Raw genomic sequence first — 16,892 nt, 5'->3', positions numbered from 1 at the left:
TCACTGTCAACCCTGATTTAGTAATACAGATATTAATGATAAAGAAAAAACCCTTTGTGTCTACAGACAAAAATTAAATTAAATTAAAAAAACAAGTAACCTACAAGAAATGAAAATCAGGTGGAATTAAATTACATGACAGGATTATAAAGAGTAAGTATGAGGCCGAAACCGGTTTGGCTCAGTGGATAGAGCTTCGGCCCGCGGACTGAAGGGTCCCGAGTTCGATTCCGGTCAAGGGCATGTGCCTGGGTTGCGGGCACATCCCCAGTGGGAGATGTGCAGGAGGTGGCTGATCGATGTTTCTCTCTCATCGATGTTTCTAACTCTCTATCTCTCTCCCTTTCTCTCTGTAAAAAAATCAATAAAATATATTTTTTTAAAAAAAGAGTAAGTGTGAGAAAACATTTTTTTAAAAATGCAAGTAAAAAGTGTGAGCCAAGGATTTTAGGTTTAAATTTTTAGAATTCAAGAAATTTTGTATTCAGGAACTCTTGCTGAGGTTTCCACTAGAGATCAAGTTTTATCCAATTAAGAGAAGATTAGAAAATTTTGGCAAAAGAACAGATAATGAGAATTGAATAGGTTTAATTATAAATCTAAGACTAAAAGAAATATGAAGATAAAAGTTGAAGAACATTCTCTGACAAAGTAGAAATACAACTTAAATTGGGAGCAAAGGAGAAATGTAGAATAAGCTCAGTGATTGGTGCATAGGTGGGAGTCAAACGATATCATTTTTTAGATTTTTTTTGTTAAAGATATTTTTAGTGATTTCGCAGAGGAAGGGAGAGGGAGAGAGAGATAGAAACAACAATGATGAGAGATAATCATTGATTGGCTGCCTCCTGCATGCCCCACACTGGGGATCGAGCCTGCAACCTGGGCATGTGCCCTGACTGGGAGTCAAACCCTACCTCCTGGTTCATAGGTCGATGTTCAACCACTGAGCCATTCCAGCTGGGCTAGTCTTTTACATTTAGAATTTTAATCAGCCTGGCATTGATTTTGTGTGTGGTATGATGTAGAGGGTCCAAGTTCATTTTTTTTTAAAAAAATGCATTTAGATAATTGTACCAACATCATTTGTTGAAAAGACTATTTTTTCCTCACTGCTGTGTAGTGCCATCTTTGTTATATAATGTACATATATAGAGCAGTCAATTTCTGGGCTCTCTATTCTGCTCCACTGGCTTACTTATCTTCTTTGCATTAACACCACACTCTATTAATCATTATAGCTTTACAATAAGTCTTTTTTTTCTTGTTAGCTGGATATATTCCTTTTTGTTTGTTTGTTTTTGTCACAGAACACTGTTTGCAGTAGAGGAAACTGGCATTGCAGTCTGATGGTAAAATGGCTTGTTCACAGAAACCAGTACATGTCCATTCTTTAGCACAAAAGCCCTCATGGCACGTACCCTAATGAGATTCAGGACATCTCCAACATCTTCTCTGTGTCTCTTGGTCATCTTTCTTTTTAAATAAAAATTTTCAAAGGTTTGGCCAAAAGAAGGCCGCGTGGGCTCCTGGCTGGCGGAAGGCGGCACACAGAGGGTAGTGCACACTTGGACTGTCACCTCCAGGCTGGCAGCTGATATTGTATTTTTTTCCAACTCATTTTTATTAAAAAATTAAAAAATGCTTCTATCAGCTTTACAAAATCTCTAAGGAAAACACAAGAGCAAGGTGCTGAGGTAAAAAAACAAACAAACAGCCGAAACCGGTTTGGCTCAGTGGATAGAGCCTCGGCCTACGGACTGAAAGGTCCCAGGTTCGATTCCGGTCAAGGGCATGTACCTGGGTTGCGGGCACATCCCCAGTAGGAGATGTGCAGGAGGCAGCTGATCGATGTTTCTCTCTCATCGATGTTTCTGACTTTCTATCTCTCTCCCTTCCTCTCTGTAAAGTATCAATAAAATATATTTAAAAAAACAACAACAAACAAACAAACAAAAAACACCTAAGGTAGCTTTTTTTGTATGTTTTTCTCTTTAAAAAAAAATCTGTAAATTTAACGCCCTGGGCCAATGACCTCATGTAAATTGCTATTTTCTTCCACATTTTTTTTTCAAAAGAAAGAAATCATTTTGCAGAAAATGGATGGCTTATACAACAAAATGTAAAAAAGACTAAATATATTCTTTGTGGGGTTTTTCTTTGTTTTGGTTGGTTCGATGGGTTTCTGTTTTCTCTTCTGAAAAGCTAGGACAAGTACCATTGACTCTTGTTCTGTTGAGTAACCAAGTGTAAGTTGAGGCTGGTTTGTGTGTTCACTTTTGTTCCTTCTGTGTGATGTGATACTCAGAGCACTGCTTTGCCAGGGGTGCCCAGAGAGTGGGACTGAGGCAGAGGGGTGTGGGGACTAAAAGGATGGGTGTGGAGAAGGACGGGAGGGAGGAAGGCCGGGGAGAGATAAACAGAGACAGACGTATAGAACAGTATGCAAAACCAGTTTAAAACCCCTGAAGCAAAAAGAAATGGGTGTGAGCTTGACAGGGATGAAGACGGTATCCCTTCTGTTGACATACACAGGTGATCCGGAGCTGCCGCGAGTGTCCTGACCAGATTTCCCTCTGGTGGATTTGTGTGGGTGGCCTTGAAGCTCCTTACTAAACCATTAGACCTCCCAAAGAATGACTTTATTCTTTAAAGTCTAGAAAAGCCTGATTTCTCTTTAAAAAGAAAAAAAAATTAATACTTGATTAAGAATTGGAGTTCGTTGAGTTATTTGATATATTATTTCTAAAATATATTAACGCCGCAGGCACCCTGTGTAACCCACAGGCCACATATCTTAACATCTTTCCCCTTCTAATATGTACACACATGTACAGAGACAATTTTCCACAAAAGGAAAGTGAACTTTGCTTTGCTTTGAACACCTTTACCTATGTTAGTTCAACTAAAAGGGATAGCGTGGTGGGAGTTGCGGAGAGATCCGAGTGGGCTGTGAAGTGGCTGGCTGGGCAGCCTGCAGAGGCCCCGGGAGGCGGAAGGCTGGGCGGTGAACAGCCCGGCTCCCCCCAACCCCCGCCCCCTCTCCTGCCCACCAGGTCCTCAGGGCCTCTGCAGAGCCCTTGTGCCTCCGCAGACTTCTCATTCCTCAGGATGGTCTTTGGTTTGCTCCCAATCTTGCTGGCTGTGTTTGGCCTCGTTATGTCAGGTGTTGGAAGGGCTACATTCATCCGTTGTTTTGCTGGTGCCTGTGGGAGCCTCACTTGCAGCGCTGTGAGGCGACTCCCTGAGGGTATTTCTGCTCCTGCTGCTTCACCTGTTGTATGATTTCCCTGATCTTGCGCTGTGCGGTCTGGCTCGCAAAGAGATGCCCAATAATTCTGACGATCACTTCCTCGTTTTCATCGGGCATTTGGTCACGAGACACGATGACTTCTGCGCTGGTTAGGTTCTGCACTTCATTCATGGTTTTGCCGCCCTTGCCGATCACCCGGCCAGCAGTGGAAGAGGGCACTCTGATGTGGGCTTCCAACTTCACCTTCTCTTTGGGGTTAAAGAAGTTTTCTTCTTTCAGTTTCCCAAAGATCCGCCCCTGAGCCTTGAAGTGGGCTTCTGGCGGTCCGGTGGTGATGACCATCCTTTCACTGACGTCTGGGCCTTCCGCTGGGGCAATCATGATGGAGGCCCCCGCAAACCGAGCCAGCTGCTCGATGTGCGTGCCCTTCTTCCCGATGATGGCCCCCACGGCCTGGGTCGGGATGAAGAGATTCACGATCTCCTGCTCCGGGTAAGAGTGATGATGTGGGAACGATTGAACTGGTGAGGGGGGTACAAGCTGGAGAAGTATCCAGAGTGGGTAGCGAACAGGTGGTAGGGGGGAGCAGGGGGAGGTCCTCGGGGCCCTGCAGGTGAAGGCAGCACAGATAATCCTGTTGAAAAGATGCCAAGTGCGCTGAGGTTCAACCTCGGGATCAGGTTGGCTTGTTGATTTACAGCCAGCATGTCATTTTCAAAGGCCTCACGTAGCTTCTTCATAATCTCCATCTCAGTACTGGCACAGGCCTCAACTGTGCCCTTCACAGTGATGGTTCTTTCAGGATTGTATATGCTCAAATCCTGCAAGGATGAAATTGTTATCTTGGTCCCAGTTTCATGTTCAATTTTCTTCAAATTTCTGCCTTCTTTTCTGATAAGTCTTCCAACCAAGCGATTGTGGGCCAAGATTTTCAGAGGAATCTCTTCAGTTCTCAGAGTTTCCATATTATCGGTGGAGTTCTCGGCAGAAATTTTGCAAGCCAGGAGGGAGTGGGATGATATATTCAAAATTTTGGTCTCATCAGCCTCCTTATGAGAATCCTCCTTCTTGAAATCATGCAGCACGCTTCCGAAGTCCCCTCTGGGGTGGCATAGATGGTGATGGGCTTCTTCGCGGCCCCAGAGTTTTCCTTCCTATGGATGTCTACCAGGGACTGGGTCTGCTTAGTGATGTTCTTTATGGTCAAGCCCTCCTTTCCGATGATGGCACCAACAAACTGGGTGGGGACCAGGAACGGAAGCGGGAAATCAATCTGTCTGGCCTGAGAAGAGCCCCCAGGGGCGTGGCCTTGCTCCCTGGAAGAGCGGTCCCCACGCTGAGCTCGGTCAGGGGGCGAAGGGGAGCTCACCTCTTCATCTGGGATGTAGGAAATCTTGAAGGAATAGTTCTCAAACTGATGACCACTCAGCTTCTCGATGGCTGTTTTTGCTTCTTCTCTTGTTGAATATGTGACATTGACAACCGCAGTTTCTGTGTCTGTGTTGACTTGTTCGAGATTCTCCACTGTCCCATACTGAGCCAAAAGTCCATCCAAGACCTCCCACTGCAGGTGAGGAGGGATAGTTCTAATATGAATTTTTCTGCTCCTGAGCTTTTTAGAGACTGAGTAATCAACTTTCATGATTTTCCCATGCAATTCCACTTTACCCGAGAGGGTCTCGATGGCGCGGATGGCCCAGTTCTGGTCCGGGTAGTCCAGGAAGGCGTAGCCAGACTTCAGCAGGACCTGTCCCGCCAGGGGCAGCTTCCTGTCCCCGAAGAGCTGCCGGAGGTCATCGGCGGTGACGGCGGGGCTCAGGTTCCCGATGTAAAGCTTGTACATCATCCTTGTCTTCCCCGAGAACCTGCGGCTCCCCCAGCCCGGTACCACCGGCACTCCTCACCTCCTCTGCTACCATAGTGTCTCTTCCTCCTCCACCGCCACCCCTCCCCTCCGTCCGCCCGCCCGCCACCCCTACAATAAGTCTTGATACCTGGTAGAGCAATTCTTTCCACCCTGTTCTTCATGGGTGTCTTAAATATCCTTGGCCCTGTGGATTTCCATATATGTTTTTGAATCAGTTTATCAAAATCCACAAAGAAAACTTGCGGAGTTTTCATTGTAATTGCATTGAATCTATACATCATTTGTCTCTTACAATTGTTGGTTCATTCTCCAAATGAAATTTGAAACTGGCCCCTGTACACGGAGGGCAGGGAGATACAGCAGAAAGAGGAAGAACACTTCAGATTGGTAGATGGCAGTTTTAATAAGCAAGGAAACTTACATACAAGATTTGTCCTGGGCAGCCGCAAGACTAATAGATCCCCACATCTGCCCACCAGAATCTTAAAAGTTTACATAGAGGCCTCTACTGGGTTCAGTCACATATTCTGGTCTCAACAACACCTTCCTCTCTCAAGGCTGTGTTCTTTTTTTCAATATGTTTTTATTGATTTTTTTGTTTTATTTTGTTTGTTTTCATTTTTTCTTTATTGATTAAGGTGTTACATGTGTGTCCTTATTGCCCCATTGCCCCCCCATCCCCCCACTCATGCTCTCACCCCCCCCCCCCCGGTGTCTGTGTCCATTGGTTAGTCTTATATGCATGCATACAAGTTCTTTGGTTGATTTCTTCCCCTTACCCCCACCCTCCCCTACCTTCCCTCTGAAGTTTGACAGTCTGATCGTGCTTCTCTGTCTCTGGATCTGTTTTTGTTCCTCAGTTTATGTTGTTCATTATCCTATACTAGAGGCCCGGTGCACAAAAATTTCTGCAATGGGGGGGATGTTCCCACAGCCCGGCCTGTGCCCTCTCGCAGTCTGGGACAGCTCCGGGGATGTCCACCTGCTGGCTTAGGCCCACTCCCTGGGGGATCAGGCCTAAGCTGGCAGTCGGACATCCCTCTGGCAGCCCAGGAGCCCTCGGGGGATGTCCACTTGCCAGCGGGGAGCAGGCCTAAGCTGCAGTTGGACATCCTTAGTGCTGCTGAGGAGGAGGGAGAGGCTCCCGCCACCACCACTGTGCTGGCAGCCATCAGCCTGACTTGTGGCTGAGCACAGTTCCCCATTTGGGAGCGCACTGACCACCAGGGGGCAGCTCCTGCATTAACTGTCTGCCCCCTGGTGGTCAGTGTGTGTCATAGTGACCAGTCATTCTCAGTCGTTCTGCTGTTAAGGTCAATTTTCATATTACCCCTTTCATTATATAGGATGGAGGCCTGGTGCATGGGTGGGGGCTGGCTGGTTTGCCCTGAAGGGTGTCCCGGATCAGGGTGGGGGTCCCCACTGGGGTGCCTGGCCAGCCTGAGTGAGGGGCTGATGGTTGTTTGCAGTCTGGCCAAGTCCCCCAGTGGGGACCCTCACCCTATGGGGGTGTGGCCAGCCTGGGTGAGGGGCTGATGGCTGTTTGCAGGCTGGCCACAGCCCCTTCAAGGTGAGGGTGTCCCACTGGGGTGCTTGGCCAGCCTGGGTGAGGGACCGAGGGCAGTTTTCAGGCTGGCCACACCTCCTGGCAACCCAAGCTCCCAGCCTCTCCTTTTTTTCTTTTTTCTTTTTTTTCCTGTGCCTCCTTGAGTGGAGGCCAGGGCAGGCTGGAAGCAGGTATCTGGGATTTATTTATCTTCTATAATTGAAACTTTGTAGCCTTGAGCAGAGCCCAGGGCTGGCCAGGGTAGGTAGAAAGCTTGGCTTCCTCCATTGCTGGGGGCAACCCAAGCTTCCTGCTCGCTCCAGCTTCATGGCCGCCGCCATCTTAGTTGGGTTAATTTGCATACTTGCTCCTGATTGGCTGATGGGTGTAGCAGAGTGCAGAGTGAAGGTTAATTTGCATGTTTCTCTTTTATTAGTGTAGATAATAACAGCCTATGCAAATCGACCGAATGGTAGAACAATCAGTTGTTATGATGTGCACTGACCACCAGGGGCCATACACTCCACACAGGAGCTGCCCCTAGCCCACAGGCCCCAGGCTGGCCAAGGCTGGTACCAGCGGGGGCCCCACAATTGCCCTGCCGATCTCCCCAGAGATTGGCCCTGATTACCGGCCAGGCCTAGCAACCCTACTCATGCACAAATTTTGTGCACCAGGCCTCTAGTATCCCATAAATGAGTGAGATCATGTGATATTTATCTTTCTCTGACTGGCTAATTTTACTTAGCATAATGCTCTCCAGTTCCATCCAAGGCTATGTTCTTGAAACAGCTCCTAATGTGGAAATGGGCTAGATGTACATTCCAGTGATAGGGCAGGGAGGAAGTAGCCTCAGACTGCCTAGGTCCAGCTCAATTGTCAACTAGTGGTCATGTCCTCCAGATGATCTCTTCCAACAATAATATTCAGTCTTCTAAACTTTGAACATAGTATAGCTTTTCATTTGTTTATGTCTTCTTTAATAGTCCTTATAAAAGTTTTATATTTGCCCTAGCTGGTTTTGCTCAGTAGATAGAGCATTGACCTGTGGACTGAAGGGTCCCAGGTTCGATTCTAGTCAAGGGCACATGCCCAGGTTGCAAGCTCGATCTCCAGTATGGGGCGTGCAGGAGGCAGCCAATCAATGATTCTCTCTCATTGCTGTTGCTATCTCTCTTGCCCTCTCCTTTCCTCTCTGAAATGAATAAAAATACATATTTAAAAAAACAAGTTTTACATTTTCCTCCATGGAGTGTATAAACTTCTCCCATTATGTTTGTTTCAAGGTTTTTCCAACATTTTATTATGAAATAATAAGGTGAAAGAAAAAATGAAAGATTTTTACAATGTACAACCATACACCCACCACCTTAATTTTACCATTAACATTTTTTTAAAATATATTTTATTGATTTTTTACAGAGAGGAAGGGAGAGAGATAGAGAGTTAGAAACATCGATGAGAGAGAAACATTGATCAGCTGCCTCCTACACATCTCCTACTGGGGATGTGCCCGCAACCCAAGTACATGCCCTTGACTGGAATCAAACCTGGGACCTTTCAGTCCGCTAGCCGACGCTCTATCCACTGAGCCAAACCAGTTTCGGCATTACCATTAACATTTCACTGTGCTTGCTCTATCATGTATTTATTAATTTCTCCATCTCTATATCTATTCATTAATTCATATCATTGCTCACAACATTGTAGCTCTTTTATGGCTTTGAAAATATCTTTTCATATGTGTTGTCCACCTTTTTTATTTATCTTTAGATGGGTTAGTCTGAATTACTTAGTCTTCTGTCTTCCTTTACCTGATGTGTAAGACCTTAAGCAGTTCTTGACATAAGCTTTCAGGTGCGTGATTCAAAACTACAAAGTCAGGCTGGTGGAAAGATCAGGAGTGGTGTCTTGGATACACCTTATTTCCTAATTAAGTGCTTCCCTGTCTTTTTCTTGTCATGGTACTTATAGGATACATGGTAGAAAATGGGTAGGCTGCTTATGCCCAAAGATGATCAGCCTAGGGGCTCTGCCATACTAGTCCTGAGGACTGAGGACAATACCTCAGGACCCCTAGAGCCCAGAAGGAGCACACCTATGTAAAGTGGCACATAATTTAGGGACCTCCTTCCTAGCTCTTCTCTTCTTCCTCCCCCCCCAGTGCGGTGTTCTCCCCCTTTTAAGCTGTTCCCATTCAGGAGCCATTCCCCCACACCACCTCACATCCTGTCCTTGGGATGTATGCCTTTTTCCCACAGGATAATAAAGTCCCCGTTCTCCCAATCCCTTTTTGAGCCCTGCAAAATCAGCCATTCTGCCTTCCACTGAATACCAATAGACATCTCTCATGCCCAGTTGCTCTTGGCAATACAGAGGGAGAAGGGTGAGTTTTGTCCCATTGATGAAAATGAGGTGGGGGGGGGAGGAGCACTGCATGCTTCTCCCTGTTTTAAAGCACCTAAAATCAAAGACACCTCTCCACTGCTTCACAGAGAGCCCTAGAACAGAGCAGTCTTCAGCACACTAAGAGGGGATCTATCAGATGAGGGTTTATATCTATACCAGATATATCTATAGCAGCAAACTTTTATGCAGCTACCACCTATAATAGAATAAACATACATACACACATCACACAGCAAGCCAGGAGAGAGGCCAACCCGAGCCCCTGCCAACAGAATGGTTCAGTCCACAAGGAGACACCGCATGACCAGACTAACTCCTATACCCACCCCATGACTTAACAAACAGGATGAAGCCATGGACTACCTGATCTATATCAGGGCCAATACAGGGCACCACCAGGAGACAGTCTCCCAGTAAGACTGGGCCTATGCCTACTGCATACACTGAGCATACCATGGGAAAGCCACCCTGAGGCCTAAACACATGCCCTTGCTGTAACATAACAAACTATATCATAGCCACTGCAGAAACAGAACCCATGCACATTCGCTGTCCAGCACATTCAAATGGAGCCCCTGTTCCACAGAGGAACCATCTACAGGCCAAGAGTAAGAACAGAATGAGATAGCCCCCACGCAAACAACATCATCATGCCATCATTGATCATACAACAAGCAATCCACACTCAGATTAGAGTTTCTGAAACACCCACTATTCAGCACCAAAGGTTGCTTTTCCAGCCCTCCCCTACTAAACCTGGTTGGGGGATCTGACACTGGGCCCCAACATTCTCTGTGAAGCTCTCTCCTCCCTCAGGCCCCTGGATTCTGTTCCTGCCTCTACCTACTTTCCCTCTCACCACTCTGCCATCCCATGTCCCTGTGGATTCTGTTTTCTGGGCCCTAGCAGACCTCCACCAAGATCCCCTTCTTTGCACAACTGACCTGTGAATCTCCTTTCAAGTGTCCCCTCCTCAACAAGCCCTGGCTAATCCCACCCTTGGACTTGCAGTGTGACCCTGTGTTCCCAGGCATACCTCAACCCCTGTAGATCTTAGGTCCCCACAGACAGAAAACCCCTGTTGCTTGCCTCTGGGTCCCCACGACAGGGTTCAATAAAGCTGGGCACCTCTCACGCTGGAGGGCTGTGTTTCTGAAAGCCTGGAGCCCTGAGACCTGCACCTGGGATTCCTGAACTCCCAGGAACAGGTGGGAGAGGAGACCACAGCCTGGCCTGCCTATTGCTGCTGGAAAAGCAGCTGAGAAGGAGGGAGGGGCTGTTGAATCAGGCTCGCTCCCAGCAAATGGCAGCAAGGGCCACCTATAATGACCCTGTAAGGCTGCAGTAATTGTGTGTAGAATCTGCTGGGAAGTGTTGGTGCAGACTTAGTCATCATGAGAGGCATGAAGGGCCCTTGAATTCCCAATGTTAGTAAAGATAATCTGGCAGGCAGAAGAGAGGGAGGTGGCATCAGCGGCTTGTAGGGAGAAGTGCCCAGCTGCCACAGAATGAGCAGTAGTAGTCCTACAGTTTCAGGTCAAGTGCGGGGCTCCGGTGACTTCTGGGCACTGAGTGGGGCCAGGCCCTTCCCTGCACTCAGAGCTGGAGCACTCTCCTCAGTAGTGGGTGATACACATTCCATCACAGGAGTAAGGAGGGTGGGCCTTCAGAGTGACCAACTTTCCCAGCTTTCCTGGTCCTGGGGGATTTCTCAAGAACAGATACTTTCAGTTCTCAAACCAGGACAGAGTCCTGGACAGTTGGTCACTGTTGGTGGCATTGCAGGGATTGTCAGTCTAAAGCAAGGAACTCTTCCTTTCTGCTGTTTAGTGGAAAGTAAGGGGGCCTTGGTGTGAGTCACAGCCCCATCAGGATGTACCCAGTGGGACAATGGGTCTGCATCCAGTCTGTGAGGGAGAGCTACCGAGGGGTGGCATGGGTTGGGCCCTCTTCTTGAGAGTTTATCCTAAAGGAGCTATGGTTTGGGGTCACTGTGCCTGGTAGATGTATGCTGTGAGGACCTCAGTCTGAGCAGGTCTGAGTTCCGGTTTGGGAACCTTGTGCTTGATAGGTGTATACTTAAATTGCTGGGAGTAAGCTAAGATCATTCTGCATGGACTTGAGCTGGGGTCTGTGAATCTGGATATGGCCTATGCCTGTCTTGGATAGTTCATAGTCTTGCACTATGAACTAGATTAGGCATGGATGTATGCTCAGGCCCATGTTAAGTCAGTTTCACAGTGTGCTGCGTGGGAAGGTCTCCGCAAGGCCTGCCCTTTCAGCAGGAGCATGAGCAGGTTTCTGTGGGACAGCTGTCTTCACAATGTGTCTAGCTGAGCATTGGCCATAAACTGTGGTCCAAGCACAAACTGGTTTGGTAAGTGCTGTCTGCGGATATGTGCGTAGGTCCTGTCTTTGGCAGTGATGCTGAGCAATGATGTAATTTTGGCTGGTGAAGTCTCCTGAGGTATTTGCTAGAGATAATGGTATGAACTAAGGCTGTCTCCTGGCACACTGGGAAGTGGTCATTTTCTTTCTTTCTTTTTAAAAAAAATCCTCACCTGAGGATATTTTTCCATTGATTTTTAGAGAGTGTGTAAGAGAAAGGGAAAGACAGAGAGAAGTAGCTATGTGAGAGATGTGCATTGATTGGTTGCCTCCTGCAGGAGCCCTGACCAGGGGCTAGGCCAGGGAGGAGCCTGCAACTGAGGTATGTGCCCTTGACCAGAATCAAACCTGGGACCCTTCGGTCCGCAGGCCGACACTTTATCCACTGAGCCAAACCTGCTAGAGCAAAAGTGGTAGTTTTCAAACTGAACCTTTTTGCCCTGGCCAGGTAGCTCATTTGGTTAGAGTGTGGTCCCAACATGCTGAAGTTTCGAGTTCAATCCATGGTTAGGACACATACAAGAAGCAACCAATGAATGCATAAATGAGAACAACAAATCTCTCTCTCTCTCTCTCTCTCTCTCTCTCTCTCTCTCTCTCTCTCTCTCCTTCTTCACATCCCTTTCCTCTCTTTTTCTAAAATTAATCAATCAATAAACATTTTAAAACTGGCCCTTTTGCCCAACTGGCATAGCTCAGTGGTTGAGCATTAACCTATGAACCAGGAGGTCATGGTTCAATTTTCAGTTAGGGCACATGACCAGGTTGCAGGTTCAAGCCCCAGTGTGGGGTGTGCAGGAGGCAGCTGATCAATGATTCACTCTCATCATTGATGTTTCTGTCTCTGTCTCTCTCTCCTTCTCCCTTCCTCTCTGAAATCACTAAAAAATATTTTTTTAAAAAGATTTTTAAAAACTGGCCCTTTTAAAGATAGAGGCCTTTTCAATGTGTATCTGGCTCCTACCTAATGGTTGACTCATGCTATTATCTTGGGTAGAATTTGTGTAGACTGTGCACCCTGAGTTGTGGGAAGGTAGTAAGTACCCCAGTTAAAGGCTTCCCATAATTACTCAAAAAGGATGGAGAATTTTCTCAAGTACCAATGATCTATCTATATATATAAAAGCCTAAGTGACCTTTATGACCAGTCAACCAAACAACTGGTGGACTGGTCGCTATGACATGCACTGACTACCAAGGGGCAGACGCTCAAGGCAGGAGCTGCCCCCTGGTGGTCAGTGCACTCCCACAGCCAACCTCCTTCGGTCCCTTCCCCGTCTGGACCCGATGGGCCCCGATCCCCAGCCCCAATCAGCTGATCGGGACTGAGTGAGAAGAGCCCCGATTGGCCTGATCACTGTCCAGGCTGAGGGACCCCATCCGTGCACAATGGGCCTCTAGTGTGACTATGAAGACTGTTTTGAGCCTCTCACTAGGGAGCAAGTCCTGAATCTTGGGATAATTCAACTGGAGGATCACAAGTAGAAGCTACTCAGGAAGATTGAGACGTAGTCTCAGCTTGTGTTGAGGATTTACAATTTCTCCTCTTTTGTAAGGCTCCAACCAGCACTTAGGATTGTGTGCCATTCATCCCAAACAGCCTAGGTCAGTGTTCAGCAAACTGCGGCTCGCAAGTCACATGCGGCTCTTTGGCCCCTTGAGTGTGGCCACGAAGTTTCAATTGCACTGTACGTGCGCGCCTGCACGTGGTATTTTGTGGAAGAGCCACACTCAAGGGGCCGCAGTCTGGCGACCACTGGTCTCGGTCATCCACCATTCTGACAGATAAGTGGAGCATCCAACTATTTAAAATACTAGGGAGCCTGACCGGCGTGGCTCAGTGGTTGAGCATCGACCCATGAACCTGGAGGTCAGGGTTCGATTCCCAATCAGGACATGTGCTCGGTTGTGGGCTTGGTCCCCAGTATGGGGTGTGCAGGGGGCAGCCAATCAATGATTATCTCTCATCATTGATGTTTCTGTCTCTCTTTCTCCCTTTCTCTCTGAAATCAATAAAAATATTAATAAAATAAAATGCTAGGGAAAGAGTTGGCACACTACAGTGCCTGTTTTTTTGTTGTTGTTGTTTTTTGGGTTTTTTTTAGATATATTTTATTGATTTTTTACAGAGAGGAAGGGAGAGAGATAGAGAGTTAGAAACCAATGAGAGAAACATCGATCAGCTGCCTCCTGCACATCTCCTACTGGGGATATGATTTTGGCCACAGACTGAATTTTATGCTATTATTCTCCCAGACAGGCTGACCTAATGGGAACAGTCCTCCAGCACAGGAATTGACAAAGTTTTTCTGTAAAGGGCCAGATAGTAAACAGTTGAGACTTTGAGGGCCTTATGGTCTCTGTCGCAACTACTCAATTCTGGTGTTGTAGTGAGAAAGCAGTGATAGACAATACATAAACAAATAGGTGTAGCTGGATTATAATAAAACTTAATTCATAAAAACAGGCACTGCCGAAACCGGTTTGGCTCAGTGGATAGAGGGTCGGCCTGCGGACTGAAAGGTCCCAGGTTCGATTCCGGTCAAGGGCATGTACCTGGGTTGCGGGCATATCCCCAGTAGGAGATGTGCAGGAGGCAGCTGATCTCTGTGCATGACGGGGCGACGCCCCAACTCCCCAATCAGCCCTGCTCTGAGCCCAACCAGGGGCTGCACCTAGGGATTGGGCCTGCCCTCTGCCACCTGGGAGCAGGCCTAAGCCAGCAGGTCGTTATCTCCCGAGGGGTCCCAGACTGCGAGAGAGCACAGGCCGGGCTGAGGGACCCCCCTTCCCCCGCCCCCCCGAGTGCACAAATTTTTGTGCACCGGGCTCTAGTTAAGAAATAAAGTACAGCCCCAGTTGGAGCTCTCTCTGTACTTCTCCTGGATCTCTTTTCCTTCCTGCTCCAGAGGTATCCACTGTACTGAAAATGGAGTTTATCTTTCCCATGAATGACAGAACTCTTTACTAGCTTGACTTTTCAAAAATTTCATCACCCAGCATGGACAAGAAATACTAGTTCTTCAGGTTCATGTAGTTTGCAGCTCTCCTCTGATGAGGTATCCTTTGAACCTGGTTGTTTTTAGCCCAGTGTCTTTGTTCTCCGTGATCCTAATCTATTCATGGGTGTGGCTGTAAACAGAACTGGAGTGATGACTGAGTTATTAGTGTGACACAAAACAGTGCTTCCCATCTCATTGTCACATCCAATTGCCATTTACAGGGCCGAAGCAAATACAGCAGGGGCACTTGCTATGAGAATCCTTGCTCAAATAGTATTCTAAAGTGTATGTTGAACTGAGCAAGGCTACCTAGAGCAAATGAAAACATCTTTCTTTTTCTTTTTCTTTTTTTTAATTGGTTAATTCTTGTATGTGCCCTGACCGGGGATCGAACCAGCAATCTTGGCATATCAGGACAATGTTCTAACCAACTGAGCTACCCAGCTAGGGCTAAAGATAAAAACATCTGATCAAAAGGATGAGGAAGGAAGGAACCTATAAGTCACAAATAAGACACAATGACAGCATTAGCTTTCCAAGATGATCTTCAGTCTTACTTTTAAAGAGGATTACAAGATTGTAAGGTCAGAAAATAAAATGTAAGCTAGGTTGAGGCCAACAGTTCAAGACCTAGGCTGTGATGAGAAAAGAGTAATAAGGACCAGTGCTGCACATGCATCACTGATTTGCTCCTCTAGATCCCCTCTCCACTTTGCTCTGTACTGACCCGTATATACATACATCAGTGAACTCCACTGCTTCTAGTTGGGTTTGGCCAATGAGGCGGACAGGTAAGAAACTGCAGGGGCCCTAACCGGTTTGGCTCAGTGGATAGAGCTCTCGCCTGCAGACTGAAGGGTCCCAGGTTCGATTCCTGTCAAGGGCGTGTACCTTAGTTGCAGGCACATCCCCAGTAGGGGGTGTGCAGGAGGCAGCTGGTTGATGTTTCTCTCTCATCGATGTTTCTAACATTCTATCCCTCTCCCTTCCTCTCTGTAAAAATCAATAAAAAAATTTTTTTTAAAGAAATTGCAGGGATGGCAGAGAATAAAATTTGGATACTTATTTCTATGACTTTTTCCCTGAGAGGTTTCTGTAAGCTGGCTAGCTATTTCTCTCACCTGAAAATCATAGTTCTTCCTGTCATGTAGCCCTTGTCAAGTGATATTTGCTCCCCCACCTCCAACCCAAGTTCAAGAAACCGCTCCTTTCCTTTGCTGCTTCAGGTATCAGGGCATTAACAGCCTTACTAGCCAGGAGTTTGCAATATCACTTGTGGATTCCCTACACACTACCTAAATTTTGTAAATTGTTGCTGTATTAAATGTTGTTGTTGTTGTTTTTTATCTGAGTGTGCCATCTATTCCCGCTGGATGTTAACTGATACAGGGCTCATTCTTATGTTACTGAGAAAATTCCTGACAAGTTAATTCTATTCTGTTAATGACAAGTCAACAGCATGAACTTTTAATTCAAGGAGGAGATATATAGAAAAACTCTAACCCAGTGGTTCTCAACCTTGGCTGCACATTAGAATCATCTGGGAATCTTTTTAAAATCCTGATTTCTAGGCCTCATCCTCCGGAAATTCTGTTTCTTTGTTACTAATGTTGTGGCCCAACCCCATAACAAAGAAACAGAATCTCTGGAGGATGAGGCCCAGAAACCAGGATTTTAAAAAGATTCCCAGGTGATTCTAATGTGCAGCCAAGGTTGAAAACCACTGCCCTAACCGATCATTTTGTTAAACCACAAAATATGTTCACCTAAACTTCCTAAAGAAGTAATGTCCAAGAACAGTGAGTCTTACGCAAGAAAACAAACAAACAAACAAACAAACAAAAAACACCCTCACATATCTTTTCTGAAATGTTGAGTTTTACAAAGGTCATCTCTGATGCATTTACTTATCTAATGTCTGTCTTCCCTATTAGACTGTAAACTTCATGACACCAGGGAGATATCTGTTTGGTTCACTGCTATGTTCTCAGCAACCAAGACAGTACCCCTCAAATAGTAGGTGTTCACCAAGTGTTTATTTATTTATTTAATGATGAGTGAACTATGGCTCCTTGAAAGTAGTCAAAAGCAGTAGTAAAAATAATTAACCATTATGGAATACTAATGAGTTATTCTCTTAAGTAGAGGCAGATATACTGAGGCAGGTATTTGTTTGGATAGATTCCTCAGTGAATTGGGACCTCTTTGTGGCTTACAATTGTATCTTTTTGTGAAGGTGGTATGGGAGTGTTCATAAATGTTTCCATTTCTGCTCAATTATAGACATAATAGGAAATGGTAAACTTCAAAAGAGTCTGCACAGAATTGTTTGGGTTTTACTTTAGGGAAGGCTGAGCATAATCAGAACTGAGGAATCCATAACACGTGCTTTGCAGAGGTATGCCTATAATATCAAACGCATCTCTG

The 16,892-nt window shown here is 46.3% G+C and overlaps 1 protein-coding gene across 1 annotated transcript; it reads right to left on the bottom strand.

Annotated features, from left to right (window-relative positions):
- Nucleotides 1-1,960: 1,960 nt before the first annotated feature.
- LOC132223944 (insulin-like growth factor 2 mRNA-binding protein 2) lies at nucleotides 1,961-5,136 on the bottom strand. Its single transcript, XM_059678973.1, is given in 3 exon segments — nucleotides 1,961-3,768; nucleotides 3,771-4,323; nucleotides 4,326-5,136. Coding segments are annotated over 3 exon segments (1,878 nt in total). The 5' UTR covers nucleotides 5,100-5,136; the 3' UTR covers nucleotides 1,961-3,217.
- Between the last annotated feature and the right edge of the window lie 11,756 nt (nucleotides 5,137-16,892).

The sequence above is a fragment of the Myotis daubentonii genome, chromosome X (assembly GCF_963259705.1).
Source record: "Myotis daubentonii chromosome X, mMyoDau2.1, whole genome shotgun sequence".
Lineage (NCBI taxonomy): Eukaryota > Metazoa > Chordata > Mammalia > Chiroptera > Vespertilionidae > Myotis > Myotis daubentonii.
This window is presented reverse-complemented; position numbering and strand designations above follow the sequence as displayed.